Source organism: Argentina silus, assembly GCF_951799395.1.
Source record: "Argentina silus genome assembly, chromosome: 4".
Taxonomy (NCBI): domain Eukaryota; kingdom Metazoa; phylum Chordata; class Actinopteri; order Argentiniformes; family Argentinidae; genus Argentina; species Argentina silus.
Genome location: NC_139658.1, coordinates 2,296,925 through 2,322,118, shown reverse-complemented (window position 1 = coordinate 2,322,118; position 25,194 = coordinate 2,296,925). Strand labels below are relative to the sequence as shown.

Genomic DNA, 25,194 nt, shown 5'->3' with positions numbered 1-25,194 from the left:
TCTCAACCTATCTGACAGATTTTATGCTCTCTCTCCTCTCTCCCTCTCTCCCTCTCTCTCTCTCTCTCTCTCCCTCTCTCTCTCTCTCTCTCTCTCTCTCTCTCTTTCTCTCTCTCTCACTCTCCCAGTATCTCTCGCTTTTCTCTTTCTCTCTCTCTGTGTTTCTCCCCTCACTCTCCCCTTCTCTCTCTCTCTCTTCAGACTCCTTTCCCCTCTCCTCTCCTTATCTCAATCGGTCACTCTCTCTCTCTCTCTCTCTCTCTCTCTCTCTCTCTCTCTCTCTCTCTCTCTCTCTCTCTCTCTCTCTCTCTCTCTCTCCCTCTTTCTCCCCTCTCCATATTTCACTCTCTCCCTCCCTACCTCTCCATCGCCCTCCCTCTCCCTGGGTGTATAATTAGACATGAGACTGCTGTGCTACTCCTCAGCTGATAGTAGGCGTACGGCTGCCTGATGGGTTTGGCACTCTGCCCAGTTGTGGTGAGGGCGGGAAACTATAGCTTAGGCTGTTCCAGGCATACACACCTTTAGCTTTCATGACGCTTCAGCCAGCTGGAATGCAAAACCTTCTAGGAAATATAGGACGACACTTTCTGAAACTGAAATCCCATACTGAAAGTCCATTGGGTGTTTTTACAGTTATTGAAATTCACAGTTGTAACATCTTATAGTCAGTTTTCACTTCCTACTGGGCAGCACCACTCTCACAACTGCTTCTTTCAACATCTCTCCCTCCCTCCCACCTGCAGATAAAGGAGAAACACCAGTACACAAATACATTTCAGGAGCTGAACCACACTCTAAACAGTGGTAATATCAAAATAGTTTGAAATGGTCTACTGTGATTGCTTTCTATTGAATAGCTATAAGGTAAACATTTCTTTCAGCACAGATAGCATAAAATATAATATACCCCTCTTTCTCTCCTCTTTTTGAGCTTGATTTCTCTCTTCCCTTTTTCACTTCTTTAAGCACAATACAATGTGTCCATGGCCCTTAATTCCTGTTGACATCTAAAGGAAAGTGATCAAATGTACAGGTAGATATGTTACAAGCGTGAAACTCCAATTATGATAAAGCCCACACATACATTAGAGAGAAAGAGAGAGAGAGAGAGAGATATGAACGAACGCTGTGTTTTCCATGGGACCACTGAGTGTGTGTGTGTGTGTGTGTGTGTGTGAGAGAGAGAGAGAGAGAGAGAGAGAGAGAGAGAGAGAGAGAGATGAGAGATGTGAAGAGGCCTGCTCATTTTGAGTCACATCATGCTTCCTCTGCCCACACACACTCTCTCAGACAGTACACTGAGTACAGGACATGTCAAGAGGTAAGGCTGGAGGAGTCAATACCACAATGAACATCCTCCTGACATTTAAGAGGATAATGTGTTGCTAGATATCTTTCTCTCACTCCCACCTCTTCCAAATACAACTGTAGCTTCTACGCGCACTCTGTGGTCAGCAGCTTACATCTCTGCACCCTAGCACAGATGCCAAGTGTGAAGTTGCCACCCTTGCACAGGGACAGATAGGGCATGAATCTGTTTGGCTTGTCTCTCTTCTGACTGTTCATCAACGATTGTATTCAGATCATTTGAATTCTGGATTCGACACCCAAAGGAGAGATGCATGCAAGTAACAATGCATCATTTGTCAGGTTTATCAAAAAGAAAAAAAAAAGATATTTTCTTGATATTGATTCTTCTCAAGCATATAAAGTACAATCTGTTTTACTTTTTTCATACAAAGTAATGTTTTCATAGCAGCTCCAGTCATTTACAATGAGAAAGAAACATTTATATTTTCACCACTAGATGGTGTCAACTACATGGATATTCCATTGACTGTATCAATAGAATTCTGTAGTGGCAATACCAAAACCTGTGAGTTAAATTCAGACCACTGGAAATAAACTTGGACTCAACTAACTATAACTTCAAGTAGCTTTTTGTGCTTTCATCACTGCTTCTGTATTTGATTGGTAAACGATTCCAAGTTTTCACAATCATAAGGCAATTCTCCACTGACACCAGCAGAGAGAAATATATCAAATGAAGCGTAGAGCAGGTCACAATATAGCTGACAACTTCAAATGACTTCAGTGGCTCAGGTCTGTTGTGAATTCAAGCTGTAAACCAGAGCATGCAGATATCAAGAACAAATAACAAAGTATTTGTATTATATACAAATGTATATATACAGTAGGATCTGGTGAGCTGTGATACACTAGCTATTTGTTCTTACATCAGCTGCTGAGTCAACTGGTACATAAATACACATAGGACAATGTATGTTAAAACTTTATTTACCATTGTAGGATTATTTCCACTTTCCAAAGGCTAAATATTGAGTTTTCTTATTCCTAAAAGAAAAGGTATTTCGTCTAGACAAACACACAGGTATATTCTCAGAGGTGTTATAGCTTCTGATGCTATTTTTGGTGACGAAAAAATGTAACCAATGCCATTAGCTGAATTATACATAAAGCGGCTGAAATCAACATTTCTCCCTGAAGAACAGTATGTGATCTGTGAAATCGGGAAGCCTGAAATGGTTCAATAACATCAATGCTATTCCATTAACAGCAAGGCGATCTTGTATCCTGTCGCATTGCATTTTCTGCACATCAATTGACCCTGAAAGTGAGACAGAGCAGCACAGAGAGAGAGTGGGCTCATGAAGAAAGGAGTTTGAGAGAGAAGAGAGAGAGAGAGACAGAGAGTGAGAGAGAGAGAGAGAGAGAGAGAGAGAGAGAGCTGGTGTGTAAGAGAGAGGGACAAAAATAACAAAGTGTCTGTCTGTTGACTTGGTATCTCCCACTTTGTTACATAAAACCTCTCTTCCTTGCTTGCCATCAAACCCTTCCTAACTCACACCATGCTCCTCCCCCCTGTGAGTGACCACTTGGTATGCTCCACAAAGCCCTAACCTGCTGTCCTCATCCAAAGGGTTTAGTTGCCTGAGTCCACTGAGGGGAAGAGGGAAGTAGTGGTGTATAACAATAGAGAAAGAGTGAGTTTCTAAGCAACGCTGTAAATTTGTGTCTGTCCCAGGAGAAGAGGAGGGAGATGAGCTGTCCTGGAGTCCAGCCTCTCTGCTGAAGCTCTGGAGGGCTGACCACCACCACCACCACCACCACCACCACCACCACCACCACCACCACCACCACCACCACCACCACCACCACCTCTTTCTCTGTGTCTCTGTGTGAACATCCACTCTTCTACACCACCTCTGACTCTGACTGCAGCTCTACCCAGAGCTCCCTGGACCATGAGCTCGTCTGGGGCCAACCTCCACAACAAGCGTCTACCCTGTGAGTCACTCTGAGGGTCCTTTTACAGTAACACATGTTTGATTAAGACCTTGAAAGACTTTGTGACAGTGTGAATAGTTTGAAAAGTTATTGCAGACAAGTGGTGTCAAATGTATGTTTTATACAGTACAGGTTTGTTTTATGTAATTTGCCACATACGTACATTTCCTCCCCAAATGCAGAAGAGAATGTTGAATAGAGGACATTCCTTTCCATATTTGGGTGTCTGCAGTAGGAGCTTTTTTTTCTTTTCTTTTTTTACAGACAAATACATTACATATTTAATACGGAGAAACATAAATCAAAGCCACAATTAACAGAACCTGTTGGAGTAATTACTAGTTATTACTGATTCATGCTATTGAAAATGTGTGTGTGTGTGTGTGTGTGTGTGTGTGTGTGTGTGCGTGCCTGTACGCGTATGTGTGAGTCTGTGTGCATACCTATGCGTGCACATGTGTGTGTGTTTGTGTGTGTTTGTTTGGATGCTTTCAATGTTCAGAGGATATAATAGATAAGAGCTGCTTTTGTTGATGTGACTTACGCTGATGAAAGTTGCTAAGCTAGCCAAATACATACAAGACTGTTGAATCATCACCATGAGTAATGGTCCTTAATACCTCTGTCATCATTGGAACATTCAAAGCATGGATACACATTTTTGGGCCACACAGACTAAAATCCCAGGCTGAAATCTCGTACCCATAATGAGATTGTGTGTCTAGTTTTTGCGGACAGACAGACTGTCCTTGTGACTATGCTGTCACAAGCAACCCAGATAGGGCATAGTGGAAATTAAATTTGTCACAGTGAGGTCAGTCTATGGTTTTGGGGCCCAAATTGGATCAGACCATGACTGTGAGAAGACACCTTCCATCTGTTGTCTTGACCAATCTCAGTGCCCTCACACTATGGTCCTTGTCTTGATAGTCTGGGAATGTTCTGCTATAATGGGCACACAATGTTCTGCTATAATGTTATGGCTTGAAGGATTGAACAGCTGTTGTCAGACTGTTGCACAGTTAGAAGACAGTCTGGGAATTCTATAAACCCTGATGAAGGTCGTTTGCCTGAAACATTGGTTTGACCCAATGAAATGTTTGCAAGTTTTTGCAAGATAACCAGTGTGCTGGAGTTTATTTTTTTAAAACATTTTTTTAACTCTTTGTATCCATGATACATTCTCATTGGACCTGCACCACATTATTTTAAATGGTTTAATAAATAATTTAAACTAATTCTCACTCGACCTCTTTTAAGTCTCTTTCTTGTGCTGACCCTGTTTGATAATGATGGATTTCATGTCAAGTATTAAGTATTCAACTCAGGTAGTCTCAGCCACAACAACCATGATTCCTCACTGACCAGGCATTGACCTCCAGTATGTTGCTCTGCATGCTGGGAGCTCAGTAACAGACAGAGCGGCTGTTGCCAGAGTGCTCCTGTTAAATGGAGCCAGCCACCCACTGGGGCAGACAGTGCCTGGGAGTGCACTGATAGGGTGTAGCATTCTTTGGACATTACCGATACTCGGACCTTCAAAACCACAAGCTTGATTTGGATCATTGGTATCGTACCTCTAAAAGTAACTATATCACTTCTACTGCCACAACAACCCCCACTGGTATTGTTTAGTAGTACTGTTTCTACTACTCAGTGGAGGCTCGTGGAGGTAGACAGGCTCATTGTAATGCATGGAACGGAATGAGGAATGGTATCAAACACACGTGTGTTATAACGAGCCCATCTCCCAATTTCTACCTCCCCTCCTACTACTAATACCACTGATGCAACAACAGAACAGATATGAACTGATACACTTGCAATGCTGAGATGATATTTCCCATGGCTAGTTTGAGAACAACTTGTGTTGTGTGAGCACACATAATATACGCATTATAATGTGCACTTTATGTCCCATGGGGTGTGTACCATGATGAATGTACACTCACTGAACACTTTATTAGGAACACTATACTAATACTGGGTAGGGCCTCCCTTTGCTCTCAAAACAGCCTCAATTCTTCGTGGCATTGATTCCACAAGATGTTGGAAACATTCCTTTGAGATTCTGGTCCATGATGACATGATTGCATCACACAATTCCTGCATATTTTTCAGGTGCACTTTCAAGGTGTGAATCTCCCACATCACAAAGGTGTTCCATTGGATTCAGATCCGGTGACTGGGAAGGCCACTGAAGAACACTGAACTCATTGTCATGTTCATGAAACCAGTTTGAGACGACTTTTGCTTTGTGACATGGTGTATTATCATGCTGGAAGTAGCCATTAGAAGATGGGTAAATTGTGGCCATGAAGGGTCAGCAACAATACTCAAATAGGCTGTGGCATTCAAGCGATGATTGATTGGTAACGGGCCCAAAGTCTGCCAAGAAAACATTCCCCACACCATTACACCACCTCCACCATGAGAAGGTGTACAGGTTTTCCTAATAAAGTGCTCAGTGAGTGTATATATCATTGGTGTGTTCCTGTACATGTGTGTATGGCCTTGACTGACTGTCTGAATCAAGGTTCACATCTTTTTTCTCTCAGATCATTTAAACTATGCAGCACACAGGCCAGAGACAGAGTCTTCCAACTAGTTTTTAACAAAGCTCCCATGGGTTAAGAAGACTGTCTTGTCAGCGCCTGCAAATATATTGAAGTTAATTAATTGTAAAAACAGTGACCTGTCCCCCAATCACACCAGTATCACCCTCACCATTATTGATATAGAACATTCATTGTGAATTATTGTGAAGAGTTCAACTGAAGGCCAGAGCCATTGCATTGAATCTAGTGAATATAACTAGGATTCCTGAGCTCTCATCATCTGTTAGTGACCAACACTCCACCAATGCTTATCTATCCCGTCCCATCCTCCTTTACTCCTCCAAATCCACTCCAGGCAAATCCTGCCTATTCCCTTGCAGTCTGATGGAGATATCTCTTAGCTCTGAGCTGGCTGGGCCCATTCTAGACCAGTACACACCTACATTTCCTGGCAGTCTATGTTTATGGGCTATATGGAGGGCAGTGGGACAGAAGACTGACCCACAAACAGTCCTATTGTCAGTCTGGGATGTAAGCTGGGGGAAGGAGAGGGTTAATAATGATGTCATGTGGTGTTTACTAAGTCGGGTATGTGGTGATGGTGCCAGGCTGTGCTTCGCCCTGTTGCAAATACTCCATCACACAAACACACTCTCGTCCAAACACACACACACACACACACACACACACACACACACACACACACACACACACACACACACACACACACACACACACACACACACACACACACACACACACACACACACTCACCATCAATAATTTACTCATCGCAATTGGATCCATGCCCAGACAAGAGGGTTAGGACAAAAAGCAATAGGATGAGAAAAGCCCAAAATGGAAGGTAAAAACAACAGAAACTCCTACAGAGAAGTTTCCATCCATGCTGTCATTGGTATTACAAGAGGGAGGCTGCACTCTGCAGTCTGTTCACATGCCAGGGACAGACTCTAACCGCTTAGATCATCCCCTTAGACAGAATAATCGTAGAAGGATGCAGTTAATCTAATGATTTGTTCAAAAGCAGGTTAGCCGGATACACAGCAGTTAGGCCAGCAACCTCTCAGTTAGCAAGGGGCAGCCTGGGTCACTTGGCTGATCTCTTTAGCACCAGCTGTAGACCATCTATAGACTGTTGTGTGTGGAATGGGATGGTGGGGGCTGCAGGGCACTGAAAAAAACAGTTAAGAGCAAGAGATCCTTTTAAATAATGAACCCAAATCAATTCAATCACACATTCCTTCTCTCACTGTCCACATCGTATCTCTTTAAGCTCTTTCTTTGTTCCTCTCTCTCTTTAGCTGACCCTACTTCCCCCTCCTGTCTCCTTTAATCTCTGGCTGACCTTTCTTCCTACACTCATTATCTGTGTTGTATCCACTCTCTCTACCTCTCTCTCTCTCACCCCACCCTCCCTGGCACTCACCTCTAGAACAAGCGGTGGTATCGTCCCTGTGAAACAGAATCTCTCCCGCCCACAGTCTGAGTAACACGTCTGAGTGGAAAGGGCAGACAGTCTCCTCCTAGACCTAGTAAACAGTATTACATCACATCACATCACGTCAAAGTCTCAGATCAGGAGTCACTGACACTGGCTGATATTGTGCCAGCAAGTGATTCATGCCCCTTCCCCTTATCTTTATCATCAAGTGCTGACCACTGGTGCATCCTGTCAGAGACACAGAGAGAGAGAGACACACACACAGAGAGAGAGAGAGAGAGAGAGAGAGAGAGAGAGAGAGAGAGAGAGAGAGTGTGTGACCGATTGAGTTCAGATTAAGGGCAAGAGGTTTGTTTTCTTGTCTCCTTTGTAATCTTCATGTCTTAGCTCCATGCTCAGCTCCACAGCAGGAAATCTAGGCCTCTATATTCTCAGTAAGTTTATGTGGTTCACAGTCATTTCCAAAAGGCAATTTAAAGAATACTTAACTCTTTAGCAAATCACTTTTCCACCACTTAGCTTGGTGGAACAGAATAACGCTAACCCTCAGAAAGTGCATCTGGAATTTTAGTCTGTAATCACTCTTTGTACAGGAGGAAGTCGTCGTTCCAATAGAGGTTTTTAGTTTTAGTGCTGATTATTTAGGGTATGGAGGGAGGCCACAAACCATCTGCCCTGACCCAGAAATCTAAAACTCCTAAACAACTGGATCATCTGGAAGGCTAACTTTCTGTGTTGTGTACCCAAACACACTCTGTATGTCCTGAGACCAGCTCTTGCTGCCTATATAGTTTATGTTGTGTAGTACTATGAGGACCTGTGATTATGCTCTTGTGCTTTGATGATGCCCTCTATATTGATCTTCAGGGGATTGATAAAGTTGTATTGAATAAAACAGACTTCAATAAATAGTGGGAGAGGGTTCCTTGTTGGCACGGGTTGTGTGTTCATGATGTAATATTATACCCCCACTCTATCTTACATACCTAACGAGTAATGTAACTTCCTATCATTGACATCATGTCTTCAGAGTCCGCCCCAGCCCCACTCCCCTAGATCCCTGCTTTTGTCCCAGTCTGAAAGGGCTCTTTCTGTTTGTCCTCTCAATGCTGCAGAGGACCAGGGTTTGTCTTTGTGTGGGGAGGCAAAGTGGGCACGCTGACACATCCGACATGTCTGTCTGTCTGTCTGTCTGTCCGCCTCACTCCACACGTCCAGCTGGTCCTGAGCCCTAATCTCCGACTCTGTCCCACAACTCCCATCGCATTCCCTCAGAGGGAGGGAGAGAAGGAGGGAGGGAGGGAGAGAGGGAGGAAGGGAGAGAGTGGAGAGAGAAAAGAGAAATAGTAAAGAGAGTAAAGAAAGAGAAGTTGGGAAAGGGAGAGTAAAAAACACTTCCTGTAAGAGAAAGTTTGGTCAAGCCTCAAGCCTCTGTAACAATCTGCTTTTCATCTGTTTTGTCCCAGTCTTTTCTTGTGTGCATTCCCTTCTCTTCATCTTCTCTGAATGGCCACTCTGTGTTGCCTGCTGGTTGTGACATTGGATGACTCATGGTGTGAAGTTGGGAGGGTGGGGGGGATAAGTGACCGGAAAAGTTATCTCATCAGTCCGGGACATTGTGACCCCATCATTGTGTGACCCAGTTTTTCCCCCTGTCAATGATGGTACTGATCGGAGGTCAGGAGGGTCAGCCGTGTGTTAGTCAGACCTTATTGATCAAGGTGATTCGATGGTTAAAGAATGGGATAGGGTAGGACAATCAATGTGAGCATATGCATCTTTAATTACCCTCCTTTAGCTCATGTACTCTAAATCTGGTCCCAGGCCTCTTCGAAAAATCAATATATAAAATCAATGTATTAATGATTCATACTGATGAATCAATGTATTGATTAATCAGTGTCAACCAGTATAGAAAACGCACTAACTGAAGAACAATAAACAATAATCTAAGTGATCAGTTGTGTGGTTTCAGAATCACATGTAGCTTCCAAACTGCTGTGGCTCAGCTGATAGCAGAACAACATCAGCCTTTGTGCACGCCCACACCATCTTAAATCCGATGTTTTGTCCAAACATGATGATGTCATCTATTCTGATGACAGTGGACTGGAGGACCACAATAGGGATCCTGACATGTTTTGGTGCTTTGGTAATCAAAACAAATGAATGCTTATCTTGCATATTCTCTTCAAGTGAATGCCCTCAATTTATCCTGGCATCTTCCTTTGTCAGCATGGGTTCATAATCACCTCAAGAGTTTATATATGCCATTTAGCTGAGGCTTTTATCCAAAGCGACTTACATTGCAGTGAGTGCATACATTTCAGTTTATATGGTCCCAGCAGGAATCAAACCCACAACCTAAGCGTTGTTAGCGCCATGCTCTACCAACTGAGCCACAGAGTTTAGACAGTGGCATGTCAGATTGAGAAAGGAGTAACTACCTCCATGCCAACAGTGCCAGTTGGGAGCTCGCAGACCCCTCCAGTACCCTTGGTAAGTGCATCCATATCTAACCTGATGGAGAACTTTAAATAGATACCCTGCTGGGTTGCGTTTGCTATTGTGTCTGTAGCCCCAGGGTGGCTGAGTTAACATCCTCTGTCAGATTGAGGTTAACGAAAAGAGCATTCTTGGCAAGAGTGCTTTCGTTCGCTGAGTTGGGTGCCTTCATTATGTAATATCTTAACTTCATCACTCACATCACACTTATGCAGGGGAGTAAATAAAGTGACACTCTCCTTCTTCCTCTGCTGGTTGCATAAACAGAAGTGCTGAGTCTGGCAGGCTTTACGTTTTAGACAAGCCAAGTTGGAAATGACAAAGGAAAAGGTTCTGATTACTTGAAGGGTAGAGAACATCCTTAAAGCGTATGGTAACAATTTTCATCACTTGAAGGTGAGAATGGTAAGAATTAGGATGAGAGATGAGGGGAGTGAGACTTGTGTTGGAAATTAAACGTACACAAAAAAAGAGTACACAAAAAAAGAGTTTTACAGATAAAGTTTAATTCTTGTTTAGAGGAAAGGAGAAGCGATGAGAGTACAGTGCAGAGATGTATTTATGCTGAGAGGAAAGTGCATAACATGATTATGACAGAACAAAGTCTTATGCTACAAAGTAGTACTGCAAAGTAGACTTGCTCATTTGGCAGTAACAACCTGCTGAATTGTTTCCATAGCTACTGCAATGAGATCTGATATGTTGTACGTTTAAGAGGGTTAAATAAAGTTACACTGAATCATCCTAGTCATGCTGAATCATGGCAGAGGAATCCAAAACCAAACAAGTCATGGCCTAATTCCTTCATTGCATACTTGTTCAGTAACCCATACGTAGATACCAATGTGAACACTATGAACACTTGGCATGACATAGATTCACCAGCTTGTTTTTGCTGTGTCAATTTGGTTTTGGCGCTATGAGTTTGTTTGGGGTAGAGGTGTCAGCATATTTTCCCCCTGTCTGCAAGTATGCTCACAGATGCCCACAGATGCACAGTAGTGCTGTCAGACAGTCATGCCCATCCCCAGGGCCTAGGGGATAAACCCTCTCCCCTGCTGCATCCCCAGCCAGGCCAAGGCCCAGAGCAGCCTGTCAGAGTGGGGGAGAGAGACCGTGTCAGTGTCAGGAGAGAGACCTGCCTCCTGCTGGTACTGTAGAGACAGGTCTCACCAGGCTCATGGGGAGCTTTGTGATGAGACAGCGGACAGGAGGGGAACCTGTTGTTCTTTCCAGACTGCCTTGACATATTTTGATACATAACTTTATCAATTAAGAATTGTTTTTGATTCAAGTCTATGTTTTGATACAGATAAATTATCTGAATTCACAATCAAAAACTCCAAAAATGGAATCACTTGCATGCGTAAGGACTATTTACAGTGGGAATTGTTAGTGTTTAGGCACACATGAAGCCTTTAACTATATCTCTGATTAGTACATTAGCTCTCTTTCCTGGTATTGTTTGTGTTCTGAGCTGAGCTGTGTCTCTATTATCTGCTGCTCAGAGTCTCACTGTCCTCTTTATAGCTCTGCGGCCTGAGTGTGATCACTACTCACAGCACAGGCCGGATAATCTTTGTATTATTCCCAATTTAGACCAGGCTTAAAAGCCTCACCCAATTAGCCCAATCCCTGCCTTTAGCTTCTAATTATGCGTCCCTAAAGTCCCCCGGACACTTTTTTTTCAAAGAGGATCAATATATGGATGTTGGGTAGAGGGGAGAGAAAGAGAGCAGTGTGTGCTGTAATACCTTTAGAGAACGATGCTGAAAGCCCATTTCAACCTTATCTGAGCTGTGGCCTGTCAGACCAAGGGCATGCCTCACATAATAAAACACATGAACAAAATCAAGACTCAAATTTGACACACATCACTTCATGGATTAATATGCCCAGAGTCATTCTCATATGTTGCTGTGCGTGTTTAGACTTAGTTGTTGACTGGCAGTTTTTAACTGGAGTGTGTGCAGGAAGCCCACAATAAAAGGTGGTGGTGAGACCAGGTGGTCTACTCTGCACTCAGGGCCCAATGACATTCCTCAGGTCATTGTGGTCTCCTCTGTCTGCTAGGTCCATTGGCTTGAAAGCAATTGTCAGTTTATTTCATCCAGATTTTCTCTCTCCTCTATCCCTCTTTCCTTGTAACACCCCTGTCTCCTCTCCCCTCTGGTTGCACTCTGCTTTATTACAATGGTGCTGATTATGTGGAAAATGTGATTGCGGCATATCCTAAACAAGATTAACTTAGTAAGGGAATTGACAGCTTGCCTTTGCAAATCAATTGGTGGGGCTGGAGGGATTTAATATAGTGCATGGGAGTCAGTGGAGGCTGGTGGAGGTAAAAAACTAGCTCATTATAATGCATGGAATGGGATGAAGAATGGTATCAACCTCAGATTTCTACCTCCACCAGCCTCCCCTGATGAGAGTACAGTGTGACTATGTATGTTTTTGTTTAAATCTCCTCTGCTCCAAGCCCAGTGTTGCCCCCTTCTGGTCTATTTCTTTTTTTTAAACCGCAGTTTCCGTGCTCTAAATGAGGGCTGAATTAAAATGCTTGGCACCATGTGTATGATACGTATATCTATGGTTGGCATCTCTGAGAGATCTGTCTTGTTGTTCTGGTTGCCAGCGGAGTCAGAGCATGCCCAGAGGGTTCCTGACATGGATGCAGCCCAGCAGCTGAAGCTGAGAGAGAGACAGCGCTTCTTTGAGGAGGTCTTTCAGCATGATGTGGATGTTTACCTGTCCTCCGCTCACCTACAGATCGACTATAAGAGGCGTGAGTGTGGTCGGCATTACACACACACACACAAACACACACACACACACACACACACACACACACACACACACACACACACACACACACACACACACACACCCACACACTCTACCTGGTTTCTAATTTTGGTGTCTGTCCTGGTAGCTCCCATTGGCAGCATCTCGTCCATGGAGGTGAATGTGGACATGCTGGAGCAAATGGATCTGATGGACATCTCTGACCAGGACGTTCTGGATGTCTTCCTCAGCTCTGGGGGGGAGGATGGGGTGCTGCCCTCCCCACTGCCAGGTAAGAGGGAGAGAGGTGGAGATGGAGTACAGGAGCTAGACCTCCAGTGAGAGGGCAGAAAGCCTTAGACACTGACTGTTGGAGGGTACTTCAGCAGAGGTCAATCTACTGTAGAAATTAAAATTATTTCTACCAAAAGTAATTGTAAATCCAATAAAGAGCTGAGGCTTTGTCCACTTGCTTAAAGCTGACTAGAGCAACTTTCAGCATGAATGTTGTCTAACATTCCTAATGATCACTTTAATTTCACCCTCAGCCCATGGCAAGAACAACAACGATGAGGTCATCAATAATGGACTCTCTCGACATGTCTTTGATGGCAGTGATGGAAAGTCCCGCATGTCGTCCACTTCATCTACTTCCTCCTCAAACAGTCAGAACACCAGTGAGGATGGACGGGATACTCCTGTCGTCCAATCAGATGATGAGGACGTGCATCTAGACACACGGAGGGGCACACCCCCGGGGAAGGATGAGGGGAAGGATAGGTCAATCCTCTCACCATAGACACCCCTGCTACACCTCTTTACAGTAACATGCTTTTAAGGGGGGTAATATTGGACTTACAGACAGGTGTTGCTGTAACTGGACACTTACACACCAATGTCTTCCATTGACTGGCTCTTATCACTAAACCGTCTCTTCGCTTTTCTTTTTTAATGAGTTTTGTCTGAACTGTACATAAAGATAAATCTTCTCCAAGCTTGCTTCCTGTATATCAATTTCTCTTATGAGCACGTTTTAGACATGTTTTCTTCTATTTGGATCATGCAGGGTATTTATACTCTTTTGGTGTGGACTTTTCTGTCAGTACCCTACATGAGTTGGAAATGGTAAAGTAGTAAAAATGCAACAACATAAGCATGCTTTACTTTACTTGGTACTAACAGTGGCATATTTACTAAGCACTTGCACCTATCATTTTCCTGTAGTGGAATGAGATCTAAAAATAGAACGTAAATAAATAACGTTTCATGTTTACTGGTGTAAACTCATACATGATCTTAAGGTTTGTTTTGCCTCATCAATAAAAAGTACATACAGATAGACACTCCTGTTTCTTTGGGTCTCAGCACTGATAACTGAAACAACAATGTATGAATCCTGCTCCTTCCTGGCTGTCTTCTGGACATGTCTGCAGGTGTCTTCTTGTAATTTAATTTGTCAAGAACCACCAGGACCTGTTTCACTTGACACCCCCTATTCCACCTCCTCTTCCAGTATCACCCACTTATGCCATGAACCTTTTGGTATAAAGGTCAAACACTAAGTATGAATGTACTGACTGAAACAACAACATTGCCCCCAGTTCCTCTCCCCATGAGAAAATCATCTGACTAGTCTGAGCATCTGTGCAAGTGGTGAAGACCTGATCTACTCAGTGGAGGTCTGACTGGGTAACCATGGAATGACTGAGGCACTTTAAGGCACTTAAAGTGAGGCACTATTGAATTCACCATTTCATTGTAATGTACATTCACACACTGACACAGCTTGAAATACCAATAGAACCATAGTCAGAAAATGAACCGTAAAGTTAACATGTGAACATGTGAACATGTGAAGTGAAGTGAACTGAAACATTAAGAAGGAATGCTGCTCAACTACATTTACCTCATATTAAATGTCAAAACAAGCTGTTGTATTGCCCGCAAAGGTACACACCTGTGTTGAAGGTACACACCAGTGTTGGAAGTGATGAATGTGTCAGGATTAGGGTACATTCAGTAATTTTCAATTTCACACACACACACACACACACACACACACACACACACACACACACACACACACAGACACACACACACACACACACACACACACACACACACACACACACACAGACACAGACACACACACACACACACACACACACACACACACACACACACACACACACACACACACACACACACACACACACACACACACACAAACACTGTAATTTCCATGGGCTGTGCATAACATAAAAGGCCTCTGTCTTCTCTCAGTACATGCCAGATATAGTTGTTACATCCCCCAAGCAGATCATGTAACATACGTACCTGATGTAACTGACTTTACCATGGAATCTATCATATACATCTCTCTCTGGATTTTGGTAAGTAATTACTTTTGATCAGTAATAGTACTTGTATTTTTGATATTCTGTTTGTTTGATATTTACAGTGAGAAATTATTACATACATTAAGGTAAAACTTGTACTTCTCTGCAATGCGACCCCAATGTGAATGCTTACAGGACCACTATGAAAAAGTATACAAATAATGTAGATGTAGTATGGGTGTAACTTTACTACTGTAGGTATAATATGAAACCAGTTGCTTGTTATTTTTCCTTTATGAGGAGTGGTCAAATACAAGGTCCTTTATTTGTTAGGTCAAATACAAGGTCTGCTGTACTTGTTGTGAGGAGTACAATCAACTGCAAAACTGGTTTAAGGGCCATGTAATACTATCAGCCATGAACAGGTTCATCCTCATAGACACTCCTTTAACACAGGTTAAAGGTCTTAAATATGTAGTTTCTCTCAGCATGCTGCTTAACTGCTGAAACAAACAATGATCTCCTACTCGGCCATTTCTTTATGACATCCTCTTAAAAATTATAGGTATTTGTGCTATTATTAGGTCTGGCTGGATAAAGATATATCGTCCATATAGATATTATTGTATTCCAATGGTACAATGGTGCACTGCTGCAATACACTTGAAAAAGTACAGCTGGAAAACAGCTAGAAAATCTAGAAATGTAATTGATTTCTTTCTTTGTTATCTGATGAACAGTTTCAAAATGTATTCATTACATTCATTCATTTGAAATAGAAACATCTAGATATGCCGGGATAATTTACAGATAATCTTTGACATTAATATTTGATGTACTAAGATAGAGTGCTTCCCTCAGATATGTACATTGGCCAGTGTCACCTGCTCAGAACCCCTGAGTCGTCAGAGGAGGGCCTGGATCATCTCCTCATTCAGTATAGAAGAGGAGCACCCTGGACCTTTCCCTTATGAGTTGGGCAAAGTAAGTACAGATTGACAGTATGTTAAAATTTGCCATTTAGCTGACGCTTTTATCCAAAGCAACTTACATTGCAGTGAGTGTATACATTTCAGTATATATGGTCCCAGCGAGAATCTCACAACCTAAGCATTGTTAGTGCCATGCTCTACCAACTGAGCCACAGAGGACCATGGTAAGTAAATAAGTTATTCATGGTAAGTAAGTAAGTTATTTTTGTGTTATGCAGATTGACTATATCTATATTGGCACGATAGAAATAGACACTCTTGGTATCATAATTAATTTAAGATGTCAAAAGGTATTGTGTACTTCTACCACTCTGGTTCAGATTGACTTTGAGGGACAGCAACAATTTCAATTCAAACTCCACGGGAAGGGAATGGGTGAAGAGCCAAAGGGAGTCCTCTCTATCAATACAGACACTGGCATGATGATGGTCCACAAAGCAGTCGACTATGAAGAGTACCAAAACCTGAGGGTCAGCACATACACAGTGTTGTATTTCTGTTGCTAATGATATTACAATTGACTTTACTACATATCATATTCATTGCCAATGTCATGTGATACAAACAAGGTCAAAATAACAACATTTTCTAATTCAATCCTACAGCTTACATTTGAGGCACGAAGAGACTCTGAAGTTGAAACAAAACTGTTGGTTGACATTGACATATTAGATATAAACGACAACCCACCACTCTTTAAGAAGGATATGTATGAGATCAGCATTGGAGAGGCACATACACAAGGTAAACAGTGTATATGGTATATGACTCATACAGTATGACAAAAAACATTATTGTGTCACCACATTTTTACACACATTTCTACACACCCTCTCTTCACACAGGAAGCTATCTACTTACTGTGTTGGCCTACGATATGGACAAGACAGGCTCTCCCAATTCAACATTTCATTTTGAAATCACATCAGTATCCCCAAACCCACCAAATGCTGAGTTCCTCATTGACAGCCAAGGCACAATCTCATTCAAGGGATGCTTGGAATATGAGGCAAGTCAATTTATCTTTGAGGACCAGAGTCACTGAATAACAAATGAAAGGACATATTTAGAGGTAGATCAAAATGAGAAAGTAGTATTATATGAACATGTTGAATGAACAGGTGTAATGTAGCATTAAATGCATACAGCCAGTGCTTATACCAACTGAGCCACAGATACCTACTTCAAAGATTTGTAGAAACATGTTGACATCTCCTGTGAATGACACTGGAGCTATGTGAAGTATTCAGGAGATAATCTCTTTTTGCATGACCTATAATTACACGGCTCCAGGATGTAAACCGCTAGTGGCTGTCCTGCTGTCATTGGAAATGTAGCCTGGGAAACAGTAGACAATGCTAATCTAATGAACAACTCAATCAAGCCAATTCTTAATTTCTCATTCTATACCTAATTTCCACCTAGGCAGCAGACAAATATACACTGGTCGTAGAGGCAAAGGACCATGGTAAAGTTGTCAGTCTGTCAAGCTCAACTACTGTCATCATCCATGTTGAGGATGGGAACAATCACCTACCAAATATCACTGGTCACACGGTAGGCATTTGGAAACATCATTTGACCAATGTGTAATTTACATATAGTTCCATACTGTATCATTCCATGCTTATCTAACATACTCTTCGTCTGAAGCCCTTCAGTGTAAGAATAATCATTACATATAATGCCCTTCCCCCGTCAATAGAATTCACCTGGATCTGTATGCTTGACCTCTCTTACACCAGGGGACTGGCATGGTGATGGAGGGAGAGACTGGGGCTTCACCACTGAGATTCCACATAACAGACAGGGATATGAAGAAAATGCCAGCATGGCGGGCCAAATACACCATTGAGGGGGACACGGGAGCACACTTTCAGATAGAGACTGACCCAGAAACCAACGATGGAATCCTGACTGTTGTAAAAGTGAGTCTTTCCAGACTGCATTACTGGCATTTACATTTATGGCATTTAGCAGACACCTTTATCCAAAGCGACTTACAACAAATACACGACTACTTGATTACGTAAGTGAATCATCTATCCATCAGTCATCATAAGAAAAATTAATCTATGCTAGGACCAGGGGCTATTGGCAGTCACAATGCGAGAAGAAAGGAAGATTTTTTTTTCTTTTAATTTAAAACCAGTTCTTGTCTGAGATATTGCCATCCTGCTTGCTTTAATGGCATACTGTAGTGCCTTGCAACACTTCATACTATGCATTCATTTGACTGGACGTAAAGTATAGTAAGCAAAAAAGGCTTCTTCATAAATGACTGATTTACCAATTTCATAGAGAAATCTGTAAATCATCTGTTTTTGCTATTAAATGTCACTGAAGCCATTGTTTTGCTGATGATAATAACAGCATGGTATATCCCCTTCCCTCTGTGATGTGTGACTGTAGCCTCTGGACTTTGAAGATGGAGCAGAGAGAGAGCTGTCAGTCAGAGTGGAGAATGAGGAGCCATATTTCTCCTGTGAGGTGAAGAATAGACCTGTCTCAGGGCTGTGGACTGTTGTGACCACCGGAGGCAATGCAAGACCAGGAGACGTACCACAGTCCAGCGCTGAGAGATTCACCATTCTAGTTCAGGACACCAACGACCCACCAATGTTTACTGTTTCTATCAAAGATACCATGGTAGAAGAGAACACAGAGATTGGATACCATGTGGAGACATTCCTTGCCATTGATCCTGACTCTAGCTATGCCAGTGAATTTGTGTAAGACTAGAGTGATTCTCATCATCCTAGGTGGCATTGAAACAAGGGGGGGAATTGACACAATGTCTGACTCAGACAAAGTTTGAATCAGACTAATTTACAGTATAAAACTTTGAAATAGTGACTCAGTCCATTGGAGTGAGGTTTGTGGTATAATTAAATGTCTGTGTCATCTAGGCAAGGCATAGCGCTGATTTTGTTTTTATTCTGTTTCTCCTCCTCCACCTATGAACCAGGTACGTGAAGGGAGACGACCCAGATGACTGGGTGACAGTAGACCCTCATACAGGCCACATCACCACAGCTAAGATACTGGACAGAGAGTCCCCCTATGTGATCAACAATATCTACACAGTCATACTCTATGTAATAGATAATGGTAATATGACACACAATTCAGTATCATAGTTGACATAAAAGACACAATATGTTTACAATTTCTCTTTTTATTTACCATTTCATCTGTGTACTCTCTCGTTGCCAGATGACCCACCCATGACAGGCACAGGGACACTGAGGATCCATGTGATGGACCAGAATGACAATGTTCCGCAGCTGTCTGTGAACCACCTGGACATGTGTGTGTCTGAGGGTCCCACCATGGCCAACATCACAGCCTCTGAACTGGATGCAGAGCCGTATGAAGGCCCCTTCCTCTTTCAACTGCTGGGAGATGTCGAGGGGAAATGGAGTCTGGATCCTTCACAGGGTTCGTTTTTTTAAAGTGTCCCTTATAAGGCTCTGATAAACACTGTCCATGATTTTGTCAAACTTTTACTGCTGTGCCCTTAAAACCCCCTCAAAATGTTGATGGGCCTGAAATGCGTTTTTGAACTAGCTGTATGTTTATCATTCATTCAGGTTACACTGTGAACCTGGTGAAGGAGCCTGCTGTGTATGCTGGCCCACACACACTTGAGCTGAAGATCTCTGATCAACAGGGCCAGTTTGCCATTCACAATCTCTATGTGACTGTGTGCGACTGTTCGGTCACTCCCAACTGCCAGCACAGCAGGGCCACTGTTACACAAATGAGCTCCGGAGCCATCGGCATTATATTCCTCTCCTTCTTTGTGCTACTGTGTAAAAGACTCACCTGATATACTTATGTCACAGTAGAATGATTTTAGACAGACTAGGAAACTGGTCTATAATCATACACATAAACCACATAATTGACCATGTCATTGCATTTGTTTTTGACCGTCAGTTTTCCTGGTGTTGGCGATTTTCGTCTCATGTGAAGAAGAGATGTCCATCATCCAGATAGATTACAGCTCTGGGGGCACCTTGCTGCTATACAACATTGAGAAACCAGGAACAGACTGCAAGGTAATTCTACTGGTCAATCAATGTACTATAGATTTACTTTATGCAAAACTTTTTGCATAAAATGTATTAGATACTGTATTTTCTATATCTGTTCATGATAGTTCATGATGTGCTGTTTTTGTCAAGATGCCTGATGCAACACTGGTGGCACTCACAGACAATAGTCAACAGAGGTCACTTCGGAATCCGGACCAATCTGGGGGAGGAATGCAACATACCCAAGAAATTAAAAAGATTAGCGGGAAAAAGGTAACATTTTAACCTTTATGCAAAAAGTAAAGCAAAATAAAACATTATATACTGTATTTTCTGTATCTGTTGACGATAGTGACATGTACTGTCTTTGTCAAGATGCCTGATGCAACACTGGTGGCACTCACAGACAATAGTCAACAGAGATCACTTTGGAATCCGGACCAATCTGGGGGAGGAATGCAACACACCCAGGACATTAAAAAGGTTGGCGGGAAAAAGGTAACATTTTAAATCTTCTCTGAAGTGAATTATTCATAGTTTATTAAATAAAATCACACTCGAGTAAACATGTAGTTTAATGAGTCAGTACCTAACTATTTTATCGATCATACATTTTACAGGTTTTAGATCACCATCACAGTCATTACAAAGTCAGAGATCACAGGGATGAGCATCTTTATAATCTCTTTAAAGGAGGCTCAATGTACCAGGTAAGCATCCATCTCCGGCCATTTTTTTATCATTCACAAGTTACCCCAAATCCAAATGATAGTCTATTCTGACTTCAGTTTTCAGACAACAAGGAATGCAGTTTGTTTATCTAAATCAGTTTGTAATGATTATAATAGTTCCTCCTAGTGTGTTACTAATTTCTCCACCCATAACGTTTCCTTTTCTAACCATATAAGATTACCTCATCAGTGATAGATGGATACCACCACCACCCCCAGGTACAGTATAGTGAGGAGGTGTCTATTGATCACTGACACACTGGAATATCATACTGGGGTTAACATTTGGGGAATAGTGGAATAGAGTCTCACAACTCAAGGCTAATACATACCATTGATAGAAAAACCATAGCAAAACATTTTCACAACCTATTCATTCCATTTTGGCCAATATATGAGCATAGCCCTGTATCTCTCCACTGTTCTACAGGGACCAGTTGTGAACAGGTCATATTGCATAACTAGAAGGGACTCTGGTTATGTGACAGAGGTAGCCCTGTCGTCCTTGCTTCACCAGGTTTGTACTGAAGCAGGTGTCATGAACAATGACATACTGTCTATCTTACCCATTTGCCAGATATACTATGCCTTTGCACCAGTGATGAGTTTGGGTGGGAATGGAATTAATGAAAGCTAAACCACAAAACTGTATTTGCTAACCCTTAATCTTAATATTATATTATTTTACTTTAACTACCTCTCCAAACTGTTGGCTCATCCCACCACCTGTCCTCCTCTCTCCCCCTCTACAGAGATTACACTCCATCCAGGCTCCAGGGGAGGAGTTAGGGGATTATGACCCTCACACCTACACTGATGAGGGGGACTCAGAGACTCACTCTGAACTGGACTCCATCTCCATTCCTGACACATTGGACTTGAGAGACCTGCAGGACCTGGACCTCAAATTCAATCAGCTGGCCTTGATCTGCAAACCTACATAGGCTGAACATTGATCTTAAAACATCAGTGCTAAAGTAGTAGCCTTCTTGGACCATTTTCAAAACACAGGTTTATCTATGAAAATATATGGAGAAGATACAGTATGAGTTTAGACATCTTTACAAATAATGATTAATGATGTAGCTAGAAGTTATTGTTGGATGTATTCAGAATGTTTTTGGTGTTGTGAGCTCTAAAGGCCTGCAAAACACATTTTTAGTGATGTTAAGAGCAACATATGGTGTAGGTGCAACGTTCGTGGGACCTTAAGTAAAGTGGGAGAATATGCATGGATATCTACTGGGGTATGTGTCAGGTCTGCAATGTTTGAGAATATGAACTCAATTCACAATCAGACAATTTCTCATGTAGTTTATTAGTAATGGATAAGTCACAATACAAGTTTCCCACAGTTTCAATATTCATTATCAAGAGAGAAAATAATTTTTACAACCATAACTAATGTCCATACATTCAACATGTGGGAATTCACTCTTAAAGAGTCACATATGTTCACATTTGGGCAGTCAATAGACATGCCACTTCAATTATATTTACAAGGAATAAATAAAAAGAAATCATAATCATTTAAATGTTTGCTTTGGTGAAAACTTTGCATGCCTGTAGGCATGTTGTTCCAAAGAGGCAAAAAACTAAATTGGGTGATTCTAAATACGAGAGAAACTGCATCACAGTACCATGCAATGAAAAAAAAGTGAGCACTGGAAAACTATCAATTTACACAATTTATCTTCCTGTACAAATACAACAATATGCCCAACATAATGAGGCACAAAGAACAAATAAAAGGAAACTCTACAACTTAAAGCTCTTAATGTAATTTGTCTTTCTGTACTTCTAAGAGCAGGGGAAGGAAGTAAGCACAAAAAAACTGTTCAACATGATTTGAAGACTGTACATGTACATACATTCAAACTAAAAAAACAAAACAAATAAATAGCAAGCGCTTTGGACCGGAAGAGAATACACCCCGTCTTCACAGCCTCCCACTGCCTACTTGCGGCATAGGACGCTGGTTGGCGCTGCCCCGTCCTCTTCGACCACGATAGCCCCCTCTGCCCCTCAGGAAGCGGCCTGGCACACCAAATGTCTCCACATTCAACTTCTTCTCCTCCGCCCAGGTTGTCCTTCTGAAACAGGAGACTGTTAGATTCATTCAATATTCATAATAATAATAACTAACATTTGTAACAAAACATGCATGAAATTAAGGAACTCAGGCTTAATCAGGAAAAAAAAAAAAAAAAGTTTTGGTTATTCCATTTTACATCCAAAAGGGTGAACATGGATACATCATAAAGGAGCTGAAACAAATATCTTATCACCTAGACTGGAGCTCAGATGAGACATTGTCAAAGAAGCACTTGGTTTTGTCATAATAGAACTTCTCTGCTGGAGGATCCTCCTCCACCGTGCCCTCACTGTTCTGGGTTTCTACCCCAGAGTCCACCTTCTCCTCTCGATCTGGGAACAGGGATTTAGAGGTGGACCACAAACAGCAAATCATGTAATGTCTCTAAGGTGTAGACAAATATAATGGCTTGCAACAGCAGTTGGATCTCCATGTAGATCCCTGTTATGCTTACTGCCAAGAACTCTGTATACAAATTGTGGTTCTTAAAACAATTTTTAAAGCAATAGTTTTGTTTACAACTGGTTTACCTTTGATGGTCAGCTTATCCTGAAGTTCTTTCTCGAGGTCATCTTTGATGAACTGAGCATTTGCAGTTTCAAAATCAAAGTCAGACTCAAACTGTAAGATTGTGGCCTTTGAGTTCTCCACAAGAAGATGACCTCTCCCACGATTTCTGGCCCTGCGATTTCCTGTGAGCATAGCATTTAATTGAGGCATTGGGACCATGAATGATAGCATCACTCTACAAACCCTAAAAGTGAAATACCATGTCTTCGTCTTGGTCTGCTGTCCTCATCATTACCTTGCCCTTGAACCTTGGCTGTGCCACGCTGGGAAGTTGTTTGACCTAAAAATGGATAAGGACAATTAGGTTGCAGTGTCATTACATATCTGTTTCATATCACAATGAGAGCATAATCTAGATTGAGCATTGAAACAATGTACCACACACTCAATTGCATGCATGACATTGATGTACACCGGTAGTGGTCCATAAAGCCATTAAGGCCAATTTCAGATGTTTGGTCTTACCACTAGGGGCTGTCCTCCTCTGAGACTGGGGACCATCCCGGCCTGGGTGCTGGGGAGGACGATCAGACTCTCTGCCTTGCTGCTGGGACGCAGGCTGGCCCCTTCTCTGGGCAGGCTCTTCCACTGGCACTGTCTGGACAGCCTGCTCTACCATGGGGCCTCTTCTTGCCAGAGGGCCCTGAAGTCGTGCCCCTAACATTAGAAACAAAGGGTTTGGAGGATATGGTGAGCAGGGTTCATTAGGATCTGGGGAAACGCATTCTGAAGCATCCTGAAATTAGGCACAACTCCACAGAAAAGGAGAAGGGGTTGATTAGAGTGATCGAGAAATTACAAGAAGAGGCTGTTAAATATGAGGGCTTCACATTACAGTAGTGCAGGGGGTAACAAAATACACCAAATCTGATCTTCAAAAATATAATGATAGACAATTTCCCTATAGATTTCCACAATGACAACTTATCAATGTCATGGTTTTCTCCACCAGTTTCACTCACCAAGGCCCAAGGCTGCAGCATACTGCTGGTTGAGTAGAGAGCTCGCAGCCAGCTGATTATAGGAGGGCACCATACCACTATATGGACTGTAATTTGTCTGGGGTGAATATGCAGCAGAGGAGCTGCCAATTGAGGACTGCAAAATAAGAGACAAACCAACCTCCTGAAAAACTGAGAAGTAACCAGATTCTGATTCTGGATGCATCATTCACTGTCAAAATAAAATGTTATTTATTTTCTTTACAGCTGGTGTTAGTCCACATCTCATACCTGTACAATGGCAGGGTCATGAGGTAAACCATGGTGTGGTTTTGGAGGCTCACACACAGTGATGTCCTTAATGTCACGCCCCCTGAAAATTATGTATTCATAAATGTCATCTTTTGGTGACACTGGTCTGTCTGTAGGTCGACGTTCTGTTCCATATGACTTGACTGTTTGGGGAAAAATAAATCATGTGTGACCAAATAAGGGTAACCATATTTGTATGCCTACTTTACTTACAGGGCAACATAGGCTGCCTACATTGCCTCAATAACTTCACCTTAAATCTGCAGCAGCCCATACTAGGCATTTTGCCCAAAATGTTAATTGAGGTTGAATTAACCTATCAAGCCTATTTTGCTAATCAATCAATACGTTCTTATCTCATAAGTGACAAATAAAACACACAACAAAAAACACTCACCCTTTGCCAAGGCCACCGTCGAGCTATCCGTGTCAATTGTATATAAAACGCCCTCATAACGTATCTGGGCCTTGGATATTAGGCTTATTTTACTTCCAATGTACGGCGTTCCAGTGCTCATTTTTGCTGGTAAAGGATATTCCCACTTTTCAAAGC

General features: G+C 42.2%; 3 protein-coding genes across 3 annotated transcripts; 2 read left to right on the top strand and 1 right to left on the bottom strand.

Annotated features, from left to right (window-relative positions):
- The first annotated feature begins 3,210 nt into the window (after positions 1–3,210).
- LOC310803228 (dysbindin-like) lies at positions 3,211–13,958 on the top strand. Its single transcript, XM_083667926.1, has 4 exons — positions 3,211–3,312; positions 12,473–12,622; positions 12,770–12,913; positions 13,170–13,958. The coding sequence occupies exons 1-4, from the start codon at positions 3,270–3,272 to the stop codon at positions 13,418–13,420; spliced, it is 588 nt and encodes a 195-aa protein (XP_083524052.1). The 5' UTR covers positions 3,211–3,269; the 3' UTR covers positions 13,421–13,958.
- Positions 13,959–15,377: 1,419 nt separating this feature from the next.
- LOC310802982 (cadherin-like protein 26) lies at positions 15,378–21,667 on the top strand (the record flags this gene model as incomplete). The annotated part of the gene is made up of 13 exons (XM_083667618.1): positions 15,378–15,416; positions 15,804–15,944; positions 16,273–16,422; positions 16,558–16,696; positions 16,798–16,965; positions 17,382–17,509; positions 17,698–17,880; positions 18,365–18,684; positions 18,921–19,063; positions 19,169–19,393; positions 19,546–19,767; positions 19,895–20,016; positions 21,476–21,667. The coding sequence occupies 13 exons, from the start codon at positions 15,378–15,380 to the stop codon at positions 21,665–21,667; spliced, it is 2,172 nt and encodes a 723-aa protein (XP_083523744.1).
- A 454-nt stretch (positions 21,668–22,121) lies between these two features.
- LOC310803183 (protein LSM14 homolog B-like) lies at positions 22,122–25,159 on the bottom strand (the record flags this gene model as incomplete). The annotated part of the gene is made up of 8 exons (XM_083667870.1): positions 22,122–22,816; positions 23,012–23,150; positions 23,349–23,510; positions 23,588–23,668; positions 23,857–24,045; positions 24,351–24,486; positions 24,621–24,784; positions 25,039–25,159. 8 exons carry the CDS (start codon positions 25,157–25,159, stop codon positions 22,663–22,665), a joined length of 1,146 nt encoding a protein of 381 aa, XP_083523996.1. The 3' UTR covers positions 22,122–22,662.
- Between the last annotated feature and the right edge of the window lie 35 nt (positions 25,160–25,194).

What these genes read in the sequence shown, in the direction of transcription:
- LOC310803228 (XM_083667926.1), top strand. Translation starts at nt 3,270, where the DNA reads ATGAGCTCGTCTGGGGCCAACCTCCACAACAAGCGTCTACCCT. An exon ending in ACAGATCGACTATAAGAGGC is followed by an intron (nt 12,623 to 12,769) that starts GTGAGTGTGGTC and finishes CTGTCCTGGTAG; the next exon opens with CTCCCATTGGCAGCATCTCG. An exon ending in GCTGCCCTCCCCACTGCCAG is followed by an intron (nt 12,914 to 13,169) that starts GTAAGAGGGAGA and finishes TTTCACCCTCAG; the next exon opens with CCCATGGCAAGAACAACAAC.